The sequence below is a fragment of the Schistocerca cancellata genome, chromosome 8 (assembly GCF_023864275.1).
Source record: "Schistocerca cancellata isolate TAMUIC-IGC-003103 chromosome 8, iqSchCanc2.1, whole genome shotgun sequence".
Lineage (NCBI taxonomy): Eukaryota > Metazoa > Arthropoda > Insecta > Orthoptera > Acrididae > Schistocerca > Schistocerca cancellata.
Window position 1 is genome coordinate 330814493 of NC_064633.1, and position 19746 is coordinate 330834238.

The following is a 19746-nucleotide window of genomic DNA, read 5'->3' on the forward strand; positions in this document are numbered from 1 at the left end:
AGTTCATCAAGAGTAGTGACTGGCGTATTGTGACGAGCCAGTTGTTCGGCCACCATTGACCAGACGTCTTCAATTGGTGAGAGATCTGGAGAATGTGCTGCCCAGGGCAGCAGTCGAACATTTTCTGTATCCAGAAAGGCCCGTACAGGACCTGCAACATGCAATCGTGTATTATTCTGTTGAAATGTAGAGTTTCGCAGGGATCGAATGAAGGGTAGAGCCACGGGTCGTAACACATCTGAAATGTAACGTCTACTGTTCAAAGAGCCGTCAATGCGAACAAGAGGTGACCAAGACGTGTAACCGATGGCACCCCATACCAACACGCCGGGTGATACGCCAGTATGGCAATGACGAATACACGCTTCCAATGTGCGTTCACCGCGATGTCGCCAATCACGGATGCGACCATCACGCTGCTGTAAACAGAACATGGATTCATCCGAAAAAATGACGTTTTGCCATTCGTGCACCAAGGTTCGTCGTTGAGTACACCATCGCAGGCGCTCCTGTCTGTGATGCAGCGTCAAGGGTAACCGCAGCCATGGTCTCCGAGCTGATAGTCCATGCTGCTGTAAACGTCGTCGAACTGTTCGTGCAGATGGTTGTTGTCTTGCAAACGTCCCCATCTGTTGACTCAGGGATCAAGATGTGACTGCACGATCCGTTACAGCCATGCGGATAATATGCCTGTCATCTCGATTGCTAGTGATACGAGGCCGTTGGGATCCAGCACGGCGTTCCGTATTACCCTCCTGAACCCACCGATTCCATATGCTGCTAACAGTCATTGGAACTCTACCAACGCGAGCAGCAATGTCCCGATACGATAAACCGCAATTGCGATAGGCTACAATCCGACCTTTATCAAAGTCGGAAACGTGATGGTACGCATTTCTCCTCCTTACACGAGGCGTCACAACAACGTTTCACCAGGCAACGCCGGTCAACTGCTGTTTGTGTATGAGAAATCGGTTGGAAACTTTCCTGATGTCAGCACGTTGTAGGTGTCGCCACCGGCGCCAGCCTTGTGTGAATGCTCTGAAAAGCTAATCATTTGCATATCATAGCAGCTTCTTTCTGTCGGCTAAATTTCGAGTCTGTAGCACGTCATCTTCGTGGTGTAGCAATTTTAATGGCGAGTAGTGTATTATTCTGTAGTTTCCTTCACTATTTACAACAGCTTGTCAATGCTGGTGTTACTTTCCGATTCGCGATTGTAGAAACCATGTGATTATGAGGCGAAGAACTCGCTTAGCCATATTCGAAGCGCATTTTCATCCGGAAAGGATGTTCCGTGAAAGTTGTTCTATAGACTGCAGAAAAGGTTAAAATCTGAGGTCACAAAATTAAGTGAATGAGGTGTGTGCTCAATGACATCCCAACACAACTCCTTTGTATCTTTTTTTTTCACTCTACCAGAATGCGGGCGGGCGTTATCCTGAGTAGCTTCACTTCACTCAGTATTCCTGATCGTTGTTCTTGGATTCCGCCTGAAGACGGCTCAGTTGCTGACGATAAATGTCAGCAGTGCTGGTTACACCTCGGAGAAGCAATTCGTGGTGCATAACACAGTCGCTGTTCCACCAGATGCATAACGATATCTTTTGTGTATACGGGCAGGCCTTTGTATGGGAAGTTGCTCTTTTATTTGGGCTCTGCCAATTACTTTCTTATACTTACATCAGCTTCATGAGACCATTTACAGGATAGGAATGTTCGGTGTTTTTCACGAGCCAGCTAATGACTAGCAAGCAGAGATGCACATATAGCCACCCGCTGATTTATGTGATTTTGGCTTAGAGCTTGCGGTACCCACACACCCGATTTTCTAACCTTCGCCATTGCATGCAAACGTCGCACAATGGTGAAATGGTCACAAGTCGTCACATTTTCCAGTTCTCGAGTACAATGACGTGCAACATTGTGGATAAATACGTTTAAACGATCTTCATCAAACACCGAGTCACTAGTGTCAAAACGATCCTCCTTAAGACGAGAAACCATTTTCTTGCCATCCTCTGTCCAATGGCAGTATTCCTATACATGGCGCAAGTGTTTCTGGCTGCTTCCGCTTCTCGCACCCCTTTATTGAACTCAAACAGAAGAATATGTCGCAAATGTTCCGATTTCTCCACTTGTCACTCCATTTTCTAGCGTCCAGAGCTCCACTCACTATCTCCAAATGACAAAATGACATATATAAACTCAAATAGCAGCAATGTACTACATATTAAAATGACAAGCGATAAATAAACTCTTAGTAACCGGAATATCAACATGCAAAACAAAAACGCTACGAACTTATGCATCAATATCATATTTGCCGTCTTCTGTATAAGGTATCTGAAGGGTTTCTTTTGAACTATCTGTGTTTCGTAATCCATTAAGACGGGACAGGTAGGTTTCACATCTAGAACAAATTGCACAGCCCAATTTAGCCCATTCCATAGAGGACGGACTTCAAACAGGTGACACCATCGGAGCTCTTTTTATTACGCTATCTTCAGTCTATGATGTAATTCAGTATTGTATAATGCTCCAGAGGACCTACATTGTGAAATTATTATGGCTTCACAAATATAACTGACACTTTATTGCACAATAAAAGGTCCTTTGTTGAGTTTCAAAGAATACGAAATCGTTGGAGGAACCAAGGGACATTTTTGTGTCCTGTACTCTTTAATCGAGCGAGATGGCGCAGTAGTTAACTCATTGAACTCGCATTCAAGAGGACGATGGGTCGAATCCGCATCCGGCAGCCGCATTCAGCCATCAGATTTAAGTTTTTTGTGAATTCCCTAAATCGCCGTAGGCAAATTCTGGGATGATTCATTTGCAAGGGTGCGGCCTATTTCCTTCCCCATCCTTGCAACACAACGAGCTTCTGCTTCGTCTCTGATGCGTCCAGTGTCGCCGGGACGTTAAACCTTAATCGTCCTTCCTTTCTTGTATTCCGTAATGTATACACCAGCGACCAACCATGGCCTAAGATGTGCAAAAGCTTCATATGCGGAGACGACCTTGTTTTAACAATCCAAGCAAATAAGTTTGAGGAGGCATCGCAAGAAAATATTTTGTAGTACGAGGGTCACTCCAAGAGAAATGCACACTATTTTTGTAAAAATACAATTTCCATTCTGCATGTGTGAAAGTTTTACAGTGTGTAGATACATCCTTGCCGCTTGTTTTCAAATTTAGTTCAACCTGTTCCCGTGAGTGGCGCTGTCACAGCATATCTTCAAGGTGGCTGCTACACTCTACGTTCGTCAGAAGCAATGTGCTGTCATAGAATTCCTGTGCTGTGAAAGCGAGACGGTGGAAACATCCACAAAAGGTTAAAAAAGGTGTATGGAGATGCTGCTGTCGATCGCAGTACAGTTAGTCGGTGGGCAAGCAGGTTACGTGATGAAAGCGGGCACGGCAATATTGAGGATTGTCCTCGCAGGGGCACACCTCGTACTGCACACACTCCAGACAATGAGCAGAGATTTAACGAATTGGTGACTGCTGACAGAGGCATCACAGTGAACCAACTGTCACACTATTTTTGGATAGGGGAAGGAAGTGTTTGCAGAATACTGAAAGTGTTGGCGTTAAAAAAGGTCTGTGCCAGGTGGGTTCCCAGGATGCTGACAGTGGCTCACAAAGAAACAAGAAAAACGGTATGCAGCGAGCTTTTGGAACAGTACGAGAATGGTGGAGATGAATTTCTTGGAAGAATTCTGACAGGTGATGAAACATGGCTCCATCATTTTTCACCAGAGACGAAGAGGCAATCAATGGAGTGGCATCACGCAACTTCACCCCACAAAAAAAAAAAAAATTAAAAACCACACCTTCTGCTGGAAAAGTTATGGCTACTATGTTTTTCGATTCCGAAAGACTCTTGCTTGTGGACATCATGCGAAGTGGAACCACCATAAATTCTGATGCATATGTGACGACACTGAAGAAACTTTCTAGCTCGACTGAGTCGTGTTCGACCACATCGTCAAAAGCACGATGTTTTGCTGTTGCATGACAATGCACGGCCACATGTGAGATCACCCAGGGAACGCCACTAACATATTCCTCAGCCCATAAAGCATACAGGGTGTCTTCTTACAGACGTTTCGCGCAATACATGCCAAGGATGGATCATAAAAAGTGGTTCATCTGAAAAAGCCACCTGTTGCCCCACCGTGGACATCCAGATGCGGTACTGGTGTGCAATTTCCAGCATTTGTCGCTGATGAACAGTAGTCAGCATGGGTGCATGTAACAGGTGTCTGCTGCGGAGGCCCATAGGCAGCAACGTTCTCTAGACGGGCGTTGAGGAGTGGTTGGTTCATCTGGACGGTTAGTTGCTCGACAGTTGCAATTTGCCCAAAAATCAATATTCCTGCCCATTTCAACGTCAAATAAATCGCTCGGTTTCCACATCATGACAACGACTGCACTGTTTCGCGCGTCCCCTTGACGCACTTTAAATACGCTCCACTGCTAGAACTGCCACTTGCGGCCTGTGAGTGGTCATTGCATGTTCACTTCTAACATAGGCGGTGGTCACATTAATGTGACTCCACAGTGCAAATCTTTATGACTAACGCACGTACATGAACTCACAAAGACTGACATTGTTTTCCTCTCTATAAGGCCAACCATGAGAGCAAATAAACAAGTAAAGGCATTCTTTAAAATGAATTTTTTATTGCAGAAACACATTGCAAGTAATTTCATTTCTCTACATAGTCTCCGCCAACCTCTTTTCACTTGGTCCATCTCTAGTCAAGTTTCCAACACCGTCTTCTGAAGAACACTTGGACTCCTCCTACAGGTGCACATTCATCTGCCCCACATTGTAAAAATCACTTGAAGCTAGGTCAGGTCTGTATTCCAGGTCGAAGATTTTGAACAGAATCGATTGTTCTTTCAACTGAATGATGGCGGATCTTATTCTGAAGCAAAATCACACCTCTTGAAAGTTTCCCACACCTCTCCGTTTTGATTTTGGGTTTCAGATCTAATACTAGCTCTCAGTACCTGTCACTAACCACCGTTTAACCTTTAAGTAAGTAATGAACCAGCCGCGGATCTTTAATATCCCGAACCACGGTCATCATCAACTTTCGTAGAGAAGCTTGACTTTTGAAATTTCCTTCTGAAAGCGGAGATGGAGGTTTTCGTTACATACTCTGTCGCTTAATCTATAATCTGCTTAACATACCCATGACTAACGACGCCTATTACGCGACTGAGAATGTCATCCTTCCTTTTCAAATCCCTTTAAATATGATTTCAACATTTCCATTGGTTTCTGTTTGTGCTTGTATGTCAGTTGATGTGGTACCCAGCGAGTACAAACTTTACGATTCTTACGAAATTCACGGAAAACTGCATGTGATGAAGTATGGCAAACTATCAGCTCATGCGCTATGTCAGCAGTTCTGGCACGACAACCATTTGCTCAGCTGTCTCGAAGTTACCGTCCGTTTTCTAAGTGGAGGTACAGCAGGACTCTCTTCGCAGCGGATATACCTCTAATTTTAAAGTGATTTGTCCACTGGTAAGTTTTTAGTCCGCTAGCACAGCTCTCATTAGCCTTCGTATTCATTCTGTGTATAATGTCCACAGCTTTAATCCTTTCAGATTACAGAACACGAACAACTGTCGCACATAACGAAATACCCTGAAATCTTTATAAATGAAGATACTCGCTGTACCGATACACCTGATGCACGAGAACGACAGTAAGAGAAGATAAGTAATTACTGAGACTTTGCTGTCAACCCGGGGAGCAGAAACATAACCTGTCCTCACTTACTGACTTGCCCTCATAGAACTTGTACAGAAACCAGACAGCATTTACAAGAGTCGTACGTAGGACATGGAAGGGAGACGGTGGTTGACGAGGGAGAGACACAGCTCTTGACTATCCTCAATGCTACTCAGTTTGTGTAGTGAGCAAGCAGTAGAGGAAACCAAGATAAAATTATAGCCTAATTACATGGGGACTTAATCGGAAAGTTTACATTACAAACACATTTGTATTAACTTCATACTGAAATTAGTGGAACTCGTAACCACATATGTAGAATGTTCCCGCGGACTACTTGTTTGAGGGCTCAGGTATATTGGACCGTTATTGTATAGTTTCATCTTTGTCAGTTATAGCTATTAAGTATGATAAAAACCTGCTTATTGCAATTTCCTAAAATATATCTTCCGATGAACAAAAATTGTTGGTTGAATGTATCGCTAGTAATGGGAATATACTTCACTTACTCTCCCTGTCATTTTGTATTACCTAACATTTTATGCCTACTTTTGCTATAATTAATTTCTTTTTCTGAGTCCGTAGTTCTCTTTTTCTGAAGGTTTATTTCCGAATCCCACGCGGACAATTATTTAGCTATTTTGTTTAGCTTGCGCCACAGCGATAAAACTCATGCAATGTGCTACAGTGAGGTGAAGAAAGTCACTGCATACCTACTGGTGTCGGGTCGGACCTTCTTTTCCCCGGCTTAGTGCAGCAATTCGACATACCGTGGACTCAACAAGTCCCCAGAAATCCCCTGCAGGAATATCGAGTCATGCTGCCTCTGTAGGTGTCCATCATTATGGAAGTGTTGCCGGTGCAGGATGTTGCGCACGAACTGACCTCTCGATTATATCCCTTAAAACTTCAATGGGATTCACAGTGGGCTATCTGGATGAGCAAACCAATCGCTCAAAGTTTCCACATGTTCTTCATACTAGTTGCGAACAATTGTGGCCCTGTGACATGCCGCATTGTCATCCATAAAAATTCCATCGTTGCTTGGGAACATTAAGTCCATGAATGGTAGCAAATAACCTCCAAGTAGCCGAATATAGCCTAACCACTTCGAGTCAATGATCGGTTCAGTTGGACAAGAGCACCAAGCTCATTCTACGTAAACATATCCCACACCATCATGGAACCACCCCCAGCTTGCACCGTGCCTTGTTGATACTTGGGTTCAGGGCTTCGTGGGGCCAGCAGCTCTTACCGACGGAAATTGGAACTCATCTGACAAGCCATGGTTTTCTTCTCGTCTAGAGTCCAATCCGTATTGTCACGAGCCCAGGAAGGGGCGATGTCGTCTGTTAGCAAAGGCCCTCAGACAGGTCGACGGCTGCCTTAGCCCATTAACGTCAAATTTTGCCTCACCGTGCTAACGAATACGTTCTTCGCACGTCCCACATTGATTGCTGCGACATTTCAACAGTGTTGCTTGTCTGTCAGCAGTGACAACTCTACTCAAATACCGCTTTTCTCTCTCGGTCTGTGAGTGGAGGCCGTCGGCCTCTACGTTGTCCATGGTGAGAGCTAATACCTGAAATTTGGTATTCTCGGCACACTTCTGACACTGTGCGTCTCGGAAAATTGAATTACCTAACGATTTCCGAGATGAAATGTCCCATGCATTTAGCTAGAGCTACCATTCCGCGTTCAACGTTTGCTAATTCCCATCAGGCGGCCGTAATCACGACAGAAACCTTTTTGCACGAATCACCTGAGTACAAATGACAGCTGACCTTTTATAGTTTGTGTACGTGCATACCGCAGTCTCATGACTTTTGTCATCTCAGTGTATACTGTTCCATTCCCTATTTCAGCTGTTCCACATTCGGTGATGCGAATGAATACATTCCCGGACAGTATGGTCTGGCGTTCCGATTCCTCAAAGTCACAGTTACCTAATAATTCCCCGTCTTGTTCTGTCGGGTACATGATGTAATGCCAATGTCCCATACGAAGTGCAGGAAAATGATATGCCATTCTGCCGAATATTCTTCCGGGAAAGCCAGAAACAAGACCCAGAGCATCTGTTAATTACAGCTGACGCGCCGTTGTAGTGCAGATATTGCCACTCACCGCGAACCGCAGCTCCCCGATGGGCGGCTCAGCGAACGGAACGGCGATGAATCGGCGGTAGGTGGTCCCCAGAATGGTCTGCTGGAGTTCGCCTTCCAGTTCACCCTGCTCCACCGTAGCGTACACGTACTGCGCCTGAAAATGAATAAGCGTTGCGTTTTACATGACTACCACAATTGTAATCCGCTATCACACTGGTTAAATACCTGAGAGAAGTCCTTTAATAGCTTGCTTGATAGTGACCAATAAATGACGGTGGAAGCATGCAGTGTTTTAAATAAAAATCCGCGTGTACTTATCAGGTAATGCAATACCTGACACTCTAGCGTGAAAAAAATATTTATTGTGACGAAAAAGAATACAGACTACTCCGTGAAAAACAATTAAAGCATCACTTTTTCAAAACCACATAATTGTCTCCTGTTCCGACGTATAAGTTTGAAATATGGCTCAAAGGTGCCTACAACCTTCCTTCTTATGGTGAAAAGGCTTGGCTTTACGATATTCACCCTTGGCCTCGTTGACGCTTCAAATAGCGAGCTACCAGCACAGGCACATGCATAAAGAAAGACCAGAGCAGTAAGGTGGGTTAATGATGCCGCACTGGCACCAAATTTCACCACAACTCTCCCAAATGCCGCTACGGACTTGTACGCATGAAAAGGTCGTCGTATCCTCTCTTTCTCACATTTTACCCCTTCTTTCGACGCCGCTATGAGTATGAACCACGACATCCAGAACTGAAACCACGCTGTTTTCTTATAGGTGGCGAGGAAAACATCTCAAACAAGCCACCGATCAAAATCGACTCGAAAAGGCCTCAGAGGGAAGGTATGAAGGGCATCAATGAAACCATCTCATGACTTGTGGCGTTGGTTCCCATACATTTTAAAATCGAAAACAACAGTTCGCAATGTAAGATTTTTGAAATTTTTGAAAACATAGTCATCGATCTTAAAAGTAGTTAAAATTAAAATTTAAAACAGTCTTGATCGCAGTCTGAGCAGTTACAGGAGGGTAGAGGGTCGACGGAACTCATCTAGCAATGTCCATCCACCGCTCTGGATTCTGAAGATGACTCTTTCATAGAGTTGAAACCGGTCACTCACTCCAATAAAAAGATAATTTAACAAGATTGCGATCAAGACTGTTTTAAATTTTAATTTTAGTTCGCAATGTGATAAGCAACAACCTTTGACACTGTTGACATCCGCCCCCCCCCCAATTCCTCCCCCCCCCCAATTCCTCCCCCCCCCCCAATTCCTCCCCCCCCCCCCCCCCCGCCGCCCCGGACAACTCAATACTTGTCTAAGGGCATCATGGGCCAGCAACCACACTGAATGTGATCACATCTCTCAGGAGTGCAGTGCGACCGCAATTTTTGCTCTGGTGTACAAGGTGCAATCACTAGGGACCGTCCAGATCCATTCGATGAAATTCGAACGGGTTCCGAAGCAGCAAAGGGTACTTTGCGTTTCCAGCCCTTCTGTTTCGTGCCCTCTTGTGACATCATACAGGAGAGTGCGACAGTGACACATGCATGAATAAAAAGCCGAAAGGTCAATCGAAGAGGATCCTGATCGGCAACACCCGTCTACGATTTTTGAGCACTTTAAGATTGTACCTACCTCTACAGAGACAACCAATGATGAAAGGCCTAGGTCCTGCAGGCAGGTTACGCTGATGCCCTTGCGCCTGCTAGTATGCATGTTGAACAGCAAGGGTATCAAGGGGTTGCGTATATCCGAGGCTTATTCACGCATAAGTCGCACTCTTCCGTTAGCAATCCGCAGGAGGGTACGGAACAGCAGGCCCGAAGAATCATAAACATCTTTTGCTGCTTCGCATCATCTTGAAATTTCGTCGAATGGCTTTTAACGACCCCTAATAGTAACATTCTGTACAGCAGACCAAAAACTGCGGTCGCATCGCACTCTAAATGTGTGTGATCACATTCAGGGGGGAAGTGTTGACGACCTTCCCATTGTGTGAAACATCCGAGATGGTGCTGAGCATAATGGTGGTGAAAATTGGTTCCACTGTGACATCATTAACCCATAACGTACACTTGACACGAACTTCTGTGCACTGGCCTTTTTTTCCACGTATTTCGACATTGCTGTCTGAGTGTCACCTAGCCCGAGCATGACTTCTCAGTACGCCATGCTTTTGTACTATTACAGAGGAAAGTGGTAGGTATCTTTGAGCCAAATTTCAAATTTATGCGCAGCAACGGGAGACAAGTACAGGGTTTTGAAAAAGTGAACATTTAACTGTGTTGCGCAATATAGTACGATAAAAGAATACCTTCAAAAAATGGAGGGAACGGCTGTTTCCAAATTGTATAGAAGCCAGGCTACAGTAATAAGAGCCGATGTAGTTGAAAGCAGAGCAGTAACTCAGCGGGTGAATAGGATTTGTAGCCTAATCTTGATGTTAATCAACATGTACAGTCGCGCTCAAAAGTACTCGAACGACCTGAATTACATTTCGCCTGATTCGAATGCAACCCACATAGCGCAGCTGTCTAGCAGGTCCTCTAATCGCTCCTCGGTAGAGTCATTTGACTATTGAAAATGGTTCCAACAAGTCACCACTAGAAAACACTGCTCTGCATCGCAATAATTCAAGATGTTACGTAATACCAAGGTACTACAAATATCAAGGAACATCCCATCACAGATAGGACGGTTCTTCAGCATTGTAAGCTCACATTTGTTACAATAAATGACATACATGAAATGTTGGCACACTTATTATCACGTCAGAAAGGTAACTCACGTAGAAAGTTCGTCGTATTCATGATTTCCTCTTCCAAATAACATACCGAACTTATTACTTAACACAAAACGACATTAAAAATTTAAGTTATTCACGAGCAGCTAGTTGAGAATATGTATTAACTTCAAATGACACGACGAACCGTCTCGTTCTGCATATGGGTTCAAACCCAAGTCATGCACACTAAGCAAAGACTACGTAACTGACGGAATCTAACAGTCATTCCTGACTAGGCATACAGAGAGTGATATACCTCGATTTTAGACAGTATCAGTTACCAAATATCAACTTTAAATTACATAACGTAAACATTGTTAACGGACGCGAATTCCAACCCAGCATCTATTGTCCTTGTTAACGAACAACGAGAGATGTTAAATATTGCTTCTTCACAAGTAACTTACTTGAAATACTGTGAGGTAAAGCTTTGTGTTTGACAGGGATTCGAACCCAGAACCTAATTGGATTGTCATCGAAGCACAATCAATTGTGACATATCGGATTTTCTCGGCAGTAGCTAGATGTTTTCTTTCCCACCACTCCAACCTGGCACCTATCGCTGTTATATTCTAGAGAAAACGAACGTTAAAAATGGGTTTGTTACACCAGCAGCGACATGTGAGCATGTTTGAACTAGAAATAATATGACGAAGAGTTCAGTGCTGACTGGGAATCGAGCCCCACACATATCGTTGTTGACTGCACACAAAGAGACGTCAGCTACCGAATTTTTCTCCACCAGCAGCTCGGAATAACATCCTTGAATTTACAATGACTTCGCAAACAGTTCTGTATCTCACTGGGACTCAAAAACGTCAGATACCGTTAGTGTTGACAACGAATGAAAATACATTAAAAATCAAAATTATTACCCACCAGCAGATAGGTGTTCTCATGCTTTAGTGCCAGGCCAGGAATCGAACCCTTTCACGCGCAATATGTGGAGATGTTGAGGAATCTGCAGTTTTGAACAAACAACAAATTGCAGTCGAGCTCTTTGTCACGAAGGGATCAAATTCCGCGTTAAGGGCGGTCTGAGTTGCAATCCCAGATCAGAACCAATTTTATCGGCAAACAGAAGCTCGAATAAAAGATGGAATAAGTGTCCTGTGACCCTACATAACGTTTTTTTCGTCACTAGAAATAAATAACTAGTATAAGAAAGGTTACTGTTGATAGAGTTTCTACGTGTCGCGACTCCTGACTTTATTGTGGTTCAACCTAACGTCTACTTGGTAGAGACGGAATATCACGTTAACATGAATGTCAGACCACAATGCCATTATACCTTCTTCACTTGGCGTAGCCAGAAGAGAACAGAATCTGTCTCTCCTTATCAAAAATTATCAGCAGAAGTTGGAATCGAACCCAGACGATAAGTATATGAATCTAGCATCAATCCAAGGGACCACCAAATTGTCTTCCCTATCACGTATTTTTCTATCATAACAATGTTGCGCCACAGTGGATGAGAATTCTGACACACAGACTCCCTGTAGTGGTTTGCAGCATGTTCAGTACATTCATTTACTTGGTTGACCGAATCGCCATGAACTAGCTGCCTCGGCTACCCAGTGCATACATTCGTCTCTATTTTGTAATCACCGAAATAAAATCACGTAACTGACACCTACACAGAACTGACAACAGTGTAGGATGCAGAAATTTAAACAGGAAATAGTCCTTTCGACTTGAGCTACTCTATTGCGCTATCTGTTTGTTAAAAACGTCGTGCAGTGCCAAAGAAAAGCTGTAACTGTCTGTCTCTCATAAGTCTAGATCCGGCCATATGCATTATCTCACAGCACTGTGCAATGCGCAAGTTCTGGAGGAGTTGTTGTTGAGTTCTGGAGGTGATATAGCTATGTGTCAGCTAGTAGCGTAACGGTACGCGTATTTCACTGTTGATAATACGTCGCGAGTATGGGTACATTCACTGCTGCATTTTTTAAAACGCCATGCTGCTATCTGCTGTAGTTATCGATGTAATGGAACTTTGGACATAATTCCCTTCACTTCTCAACCCAAAATAGTCGCATGTGGAAAAAGGGCTAACTTTTGCGACATTTTGTTCTTTTCAGGTGTAATAGATGGCCAGGCTGCAGATGCATCTCGAAACTTTTGTATTATGTATGGGGAGAGCGCATCGTGCCAATATACAACAGAAAAGTATTTTCTACATTAGCTTTCGTGTGGCAGTGGCACTTTATTCTTCATAAAACCTTGTTTGACAACTTTAACTCAGAACATGCATGTAATCAATAAACTGCATGTGCATTGTCAGACTGTTATAGATAACATCAGAGAATTCGTATATATCGTTGATGATTAATTTCTCTCTCATGGTAACTAACGTTTTAACAACACTGAAAGAAACCGTACGAAATCTGTGCACTGTATTATAAGAAATGAAATAAAACTACCCACGATAACCTTACGACGAAAGTCTGTTTCAATAGAACTGAGTATCTGTACACAAGCGTGCCTCTATCGGCACGAAAAATCAAGTGAACTTTGAGGCTTAATTCCGTGCACACCAGGAAGTAACTCGTCGATCACAGAGTTGCCAAATATACCTTGCCTTGTTGCCAAATCTCAGTTACATTACCAGCAGGAAGAAGACGAACCGATGTGATCCTACTGTGGGCTGGGAAGTGACCATAGCTGACTTCTCAAAGACGCGGCTGCTACGGCCTGGAATACGTAATCCGTCCGATTCACATTTCTATAACTGGGTTTAGGGCCTGGAGCGAAGTTACTAATAATACTCAGAACTGACTGCAAACTAAGCTTCATAAATCAGTAAATCTCAGAGTTGTTTTTGTATATCTTTCGTAAGTGTACTCAAAACTAAGAAAATCATAGACGAACGTTTTCGTGCCTCGACGATAGTCGAGCACAACAAACAAATAAAAAAAAGACTGTGTGTGTGGGTGTGTTTGTGTGTGGGTGTGTTTGTGTGTGTGTGTGAGAGAGAGAGAGAGAGAGAGAGAGAGAGAGAGAGAGAGAGAGAGAGAGAGAAAAGAGAGAGAGTGTAAGGGAGAGAGATGAAAATAAAAAAGAGTGAGAGAGAGAGAGTAAAAAATTGTTGCAAAGAAACTGTATCATGGTATGTAAAGAAATCTTTCATTAAAATGACATGTTCTACATCATTACGAAATGTCGTATTCATGATCTATGGAACAATGAATAATCTAATCTAATCTAATCATATCATATTGCTGACTAGTCATGAAGAGGCACGAATTACAGAAATTTCCGCCAATATCAGTAACCAAATCTAAACTTAAAAAAAAGGACGACAGTTTTCTAATAAACCGGGGCTCCTGTAAAGACCCTTTCGTCCCTGTTAACTAACCACAAAAGACGTATGATATACCTCCATTCAGAAGGAACAAAGTTTTCATGCATTTAAAGATGAAGCGCATGATGTGATGTTCTGTGATGGAGATACGAACCCAGCATGCAATCGGATTGTTAACTAAGTAAAATCAAATGTTACGTATCGGTTTTTCTTACCAACTACTAGATGCTTGAATCTAAAATAAGGATACAAATTTTTGTGCCTGAGCGACAGTCGAACCGCACACCTACCGTCCTTCTTTATCATCCACGAACATAGCTTAAGTAACACTTGCTTACTCACCAACAGTAAGATGCGTGCGTGTTTCACCAGAAATAACGACACCTATTGCGATTGTTGGCAACACATGAACAGACATTAAAAATGCTCGTTAAGTTTCACTAGCAGACTCGTATATACGTGACAGGGCTTGAAATTAAATTATGAATATTTTTGTACTGGATCAGGATTCGGGCCCACATACTTACCTTTGGAGGAGACCTAGAGAAGATTGCAGTCTTGGGAAAAGGAACGAAATGATTGAACTATACTGTTCCGAGAGATTCAGATCCTCGAAAGAGGAGATACGAATTCGAATCACAGTCCAGCACCAAATTTTTCAACGTCTCTAGTTCAATCAAGTACAAGAAAAATAAGAGCCCTGTTCCTTTAAATGGCTATCGTTTCATCAAATAAAATAAAATTTTCTAATGTAAGTAAGTTTACTGGAGACAGTATTTCTGTTTACCATGACTTCCGCCTATGTCATTTCCCAACGTAAACCGGCTCTGCCCAATTGGTAATGAAGGAACGTGATGTTTAATGCGGATTCTGGATTAGAACGTCTTTCTCTTGAGGTTACCAGAGGTAAAGTAAATCTGTTTGTGCCTCTTAAAAGTAAATGCCTGAACCCACGCATTGCACCTGTGATAGTTCGTTCCACCAGACCATTGTGGCCACATTTCCCAGCCCCAGGAGTGTGCTGTAACGGATGATGTGCTTAGCTTACAAAATTAGTCACGGTGGAAAAAATACGAGTCTATTAAATGGTTAAGTAGAAACAATCTTCTGACGTGGAGTTTATGCTATTCTCATGTCAGCAGGATGTAAAGACTCTTCTAGGCACCATAGCCTCGATGTAAAGCCATTTTGAAATATTCACTAATTCAGCAAATTTCTTAGTTCGAGAAAATCCACTGTGAAGTGTGAAGTTACCGGATAATTCGATTATTACCGTCATTGTTACTATCATATCGTCACACCGTTGCTGGAACACAAGTGCTTGAAGATCATTTAATGCCTTTTGGTCATTATAGAAGTAGTTGCCCACGAAAAGGTTCTTTCCCTGTCTACGGACTCGTTTTCATGTTAATATCAAACATCAGAAATTACTCGCAGATTACATTAAAACTAAAGTAATTCATAAAGACGTTACTTGATAACAAAAACGCGCTGCCTTTCTTAATTTACTTACGCCTAGAAATGGCTGTCGAATATTGCCAAACCAAAAGCCAAGGGATCTTACTGCCTTCCGTTATACGTCGTTGTCAGTCCTTCCACAAGATTTGGTATATGTGACCTGTTTCAAGTTGTGTATGGCAGAGAATGTTTTAGAAAATCAATTGTTTACCTTTGCAATAAACGTATTCCAGGCCGTAGCAGCCGCGTCTTTAAGACGTCAGCTATGGTCACTTCCCAGCACACTGTAGGATCAATCGGTTCGTCTTCTTCCTGCTGGTAATGTGACTGAGATTTGGCAACAAGGCAAGGTATATTTGGCAACTCTGATCGACGAGTTACTTCCTGGTGTGCACGGAATTAAGCCTCAAAGTTCACTTGATTTTTCCTGTCATTTCCATTGAATAATCTGAGTTATTATTAACTCTTGAGCTATAACAAAAGATTGTAAATTTACGGTTTTCTGCCCAGGATAGTCGTTGCACGTGAAAATCGCATCTAATCTCGTCCTTTAAATAGCGGTTTACGAGTTGTAGCCACTATTCGTCTCGTAAGAGGAGACCTAGACACATGCCTCTTCCCTAGCTCTGTGGGAACGTGCTAACTTGAGACAAAGCGTCTGTTATGGTTTGCGGTTCCAGTTTCCCTGACTGTAACGTTTTTATCCCTTCTGTGAAAGAGCTACAAGCAGTCAGATTGCACATCGATAAGGAAATCGCATGCAAATGCTTTCGGCTCATAGTGCAATAGTGAAAAACTTACAATGCTGCACAACAGGTAACGCCTCTTTCCGCTGCTGACAAACAAATTTTGGGTTTCTAGGAACACATAACTTTATTTATGAAATGCCACATTAGCATAACACTTTAGTATGACACGGCATACCAATCAAACACAGACCCAATCGAAATCTAAGTGATTAGTATTTTACTAATTCGTGCCGATAGAGGCACGCTTGTGTACAGATACTCAGTTCTATTGAAACAGACTTTCGTCGTAAGGTTATCGTGGGTAGTTTTATTTCATTTCTTATAATACAGTGCACAGATTTCGTACGGTTTCTTTCAGTGTTGTTAAAACGTTAGTTACCATGAGAGAGAAATTAATCATCAACGATATATACGAATTCTCTGATGTTATCTATAACAGTCTGACAATGCACATGCAGTTTATTGATTACATGCATGTTCTGAGTTAAAGTTGTCAAACAAGGTTTTATGAAGAATAAAGTGCCACTGCCACACGAAAGCTAATGTAGAAAATACTTTTCTGTTGTATATTGGCACGATGCGCTCTCCCCATACATAATACAAAAGTTTCGAGATGCATCTGCAGCCTGGCCATCTATTACACCTGAAAAGAACAAAATGTCGCAAAAGTTAGCCCTTTTTCCACATGCGACTATTTTGGGTTGAGAAGTGAAGGGAATTATGTCCAAAGTTCCATTACATCGATAACTACAGCAGATAGCAGCATGGCGTTTTAAAAAATGCAGCAGTGAATGTACCCATACTCGCGACGTATTATCAACAGTGAAATACGCGTACCGTTACGCTACTAGCTGACACATAGCTATATCACCTCCAGAACTCAACAACAACTCCTCCAGAACTTGCGCATTGCACAGTGCTGTGAGATAATGCATATGGCCGGATCTAGACTTATGAGAGACAGACAGTTACAGCTTTTCTTTGGCACTGCACGACGTTTTTAACAAACAGATAGCGCAATAGAGTAGCTCAAGTCGAAAGGACTATTTCCTGTTTAAATTTCTGCATCCTACACTGTTGTCAGTTCTGTGTAGGTGTCAGTTACGTGATTTTATTTCGGTGATTACAAAATAGAGACGAATGTATGCACTGGGTAGCCGAGGCAGCTAGTTCATGGCGATTCGGTCAACCAAGTAAATGAATGTACTGAACATGCTGCAAACCACTACAGGGAGTCTGTGTGTCAGAATTCTCATCCACTGTGGCGCAACATTGTTATGATAGAAAAATACGTGATAGGGAAGACAATTTGGTGGTCCCTTGGATTGATGCTAGATTCATATACTTATCGTCTGGGTTCGATTCCAACTTCTGCTGATAATTTTTGATAAGGAGAGACAGATTCTGTTCTCTTCTGGCTACGCCAAGTGAAGAAGGTATAATGGCATTGTGGTCTGACATTCATGTTAACGTGATATTCCGTCTCTACCAAGTAGACGTTAGGTTGAACCACAATAAAGTCAGGAGTCGCGACACGTAGAAACTCTATCAACAGTAACCTTTCTTATACTAGTTATTTGTTTCTAGTGACGAAAAAAACGTTATGTAGGGTCACAGGACACTTATTCCATCTTTTATTCGAGCTTCTGTTTGCCGATAAAATTGGTTCTGATCTGGGATTGCAACTCAGACCGCCCTTAACGCGGAATTTGATCCCTTCGTGACAAAGAGCTCGACTGCAATTTGTTGTTTGTTCAAAACTGCAGATTCCTCAACATCTCCACATATTGCGCGTGAAAGGGTTCGATTCCTGGCCTGGCACTAAAGCATGAGAACACCTATCTGCTGGTGGGTAATAATTTTGATTTTTAATGTATTTTCATTCGTTGTCAACACTAACGGTATCTGACGTTTTTGAGTCCCAGTGAGATACAGAACTGTTTGCGAAGTCATTGTAAATTCAAGGATGTTATTCCGAGCTGCTGGTGGAGAAAAATTCGGTAGCTGACGTCTCTTTGTGTGCAGTCAACAACGATATGTGTGGGGCTCGATTCCCAGTCAGCACTGAACTCTTCGTCATATTATTTCTAGTTCAAACATGCTCACATGTCGCTGCTGGTGTAACAAACCCATTTTTAACGTTCGTTTTCTCTAGAATATAACAGCGATAGGTGCCAGGTTGGAGTGGTGGGAAAGAAAACATCTAGCTACTGCCGAGAAAATCCGATATGTCACAATTGATTGTGCTTCGATGGCAATCCAATTAGGTTCTGGGTTCGAATCCCTGTCAAACACAAAGCTTTACCTCACAGTATTTCAAGTAAGTTACTTGTGAAGAAGCAATATTTAACATCTCTCGTTGTTCGTTAACAAGGACAATAGATGCTGGGTTGGAATTCGCGTCCGTTAACAATGTTTACGTTATGTAATTTAAAGTTGATATTTGGTAACTGATACTGTCTAAAATCGAGGTATATCACTCTCTGTATGCCTAGTCAGGAATGACTGTTAGATTCCGTCAGTTACGTAGTCTTTGCTTAGTGTGCATGACTTGGGTTTGAACCCATATGCAGAACGAGACGGTTCGTCGTGTCATTTGAAGTTAATACATATTCTCAACTAGCTGCTCGTGAATAACTTAAATTTTTAATGTCGTTTTGTGTTAAGTAATAAGTTCGGTATGTTATTTGGAAGAGGAAATCATGAATACGACGAACTTTCTACGTGAATTACCTATCTGACGTAATAATGAGTGTGCCAACATTTCATGTATGTCATTTATTGTAACAAATGTGAGCTTACAATGCTGAAGAACCGTCCTATCTGTGATGGGATGTTCCTTGATATTTGTAGTACCTTGGTATTACGTAACGTCTTGAATTATTGCGATGCAGAGCAGTGTTTTCTAGTGGTGACTTGTTGGAACCATTTTCAATAGTCAAACGACTGTACTGAGGGGTGATTAGAGGACCTGCTAGACAGCTGCGATGTGTGGGTTGCATTCGAATCAGGCGAAATGCAATTCATGTCGTTCGGATACTTTTGAGCACGACTGTACATTGAGCAAATTGTGAAGTAAATCAAGGAGAAATTTGGAACGGAGACTGAAGTTCGAAGAGAAGGAATTAAAAACTTTGATGTTTGACGATGACTTTGCAGTTCTGTCAGGGACGGCTAAGGCCTGAGAAGAGCAATTGAACGGAATAAATAGTGTCTTGAACAGATGTTACAAGACGAACGTCAACAAAAGTAAAACAAAGGCAAGGTTAAGAAGTCGAATTAAATTAGCCGATACTACTGCATAGATGAATTAGAGTCTTCAAACCCAGCTGACATAATCTGCCTCTCCGAACATCATGTGACCACTGGTATAGAACTTTTAAGTGTTACAGGGTTTAGGTTAGCATCTCACTTTTGTAGATCAGAAATGGAGAAAGGAGGAGTTGCCACATTCATCAGGAACTGTCATAAATTTAAGAACATAGACATTCATAAATTTTGCCTAGAACAGCATATGGAAGCATGTGCAACAGAATTAGATTTTCACAAAAAATCTTTCATAATATTAAGTG

The 19746-nt window shown here is 42.4% G+C and overlaps 1 protein-coding gene across 1 annotated transcript in view; it reads right to left on the minus strand.

Moving 5' to 3' along the window:
* The window catches only part of LOC126095015 (acetylcholinesterase-like), a 123276-nt gene that overhangs the window by 78054 nt on the left and 25476 nt on the right, over positions 1 to 19746 (minus strand). Inside the window, exon 2 of the mRNA XM_049909674.1 lies at positions 7883 to 8017. Coding sequence (XP_049765631.1) covers positions 7883 to 8017 — 135 coding nt within the window. The remainder of the gene's footprint in view (positions 1 to 7882; positions 8018 to 19746) is intronic.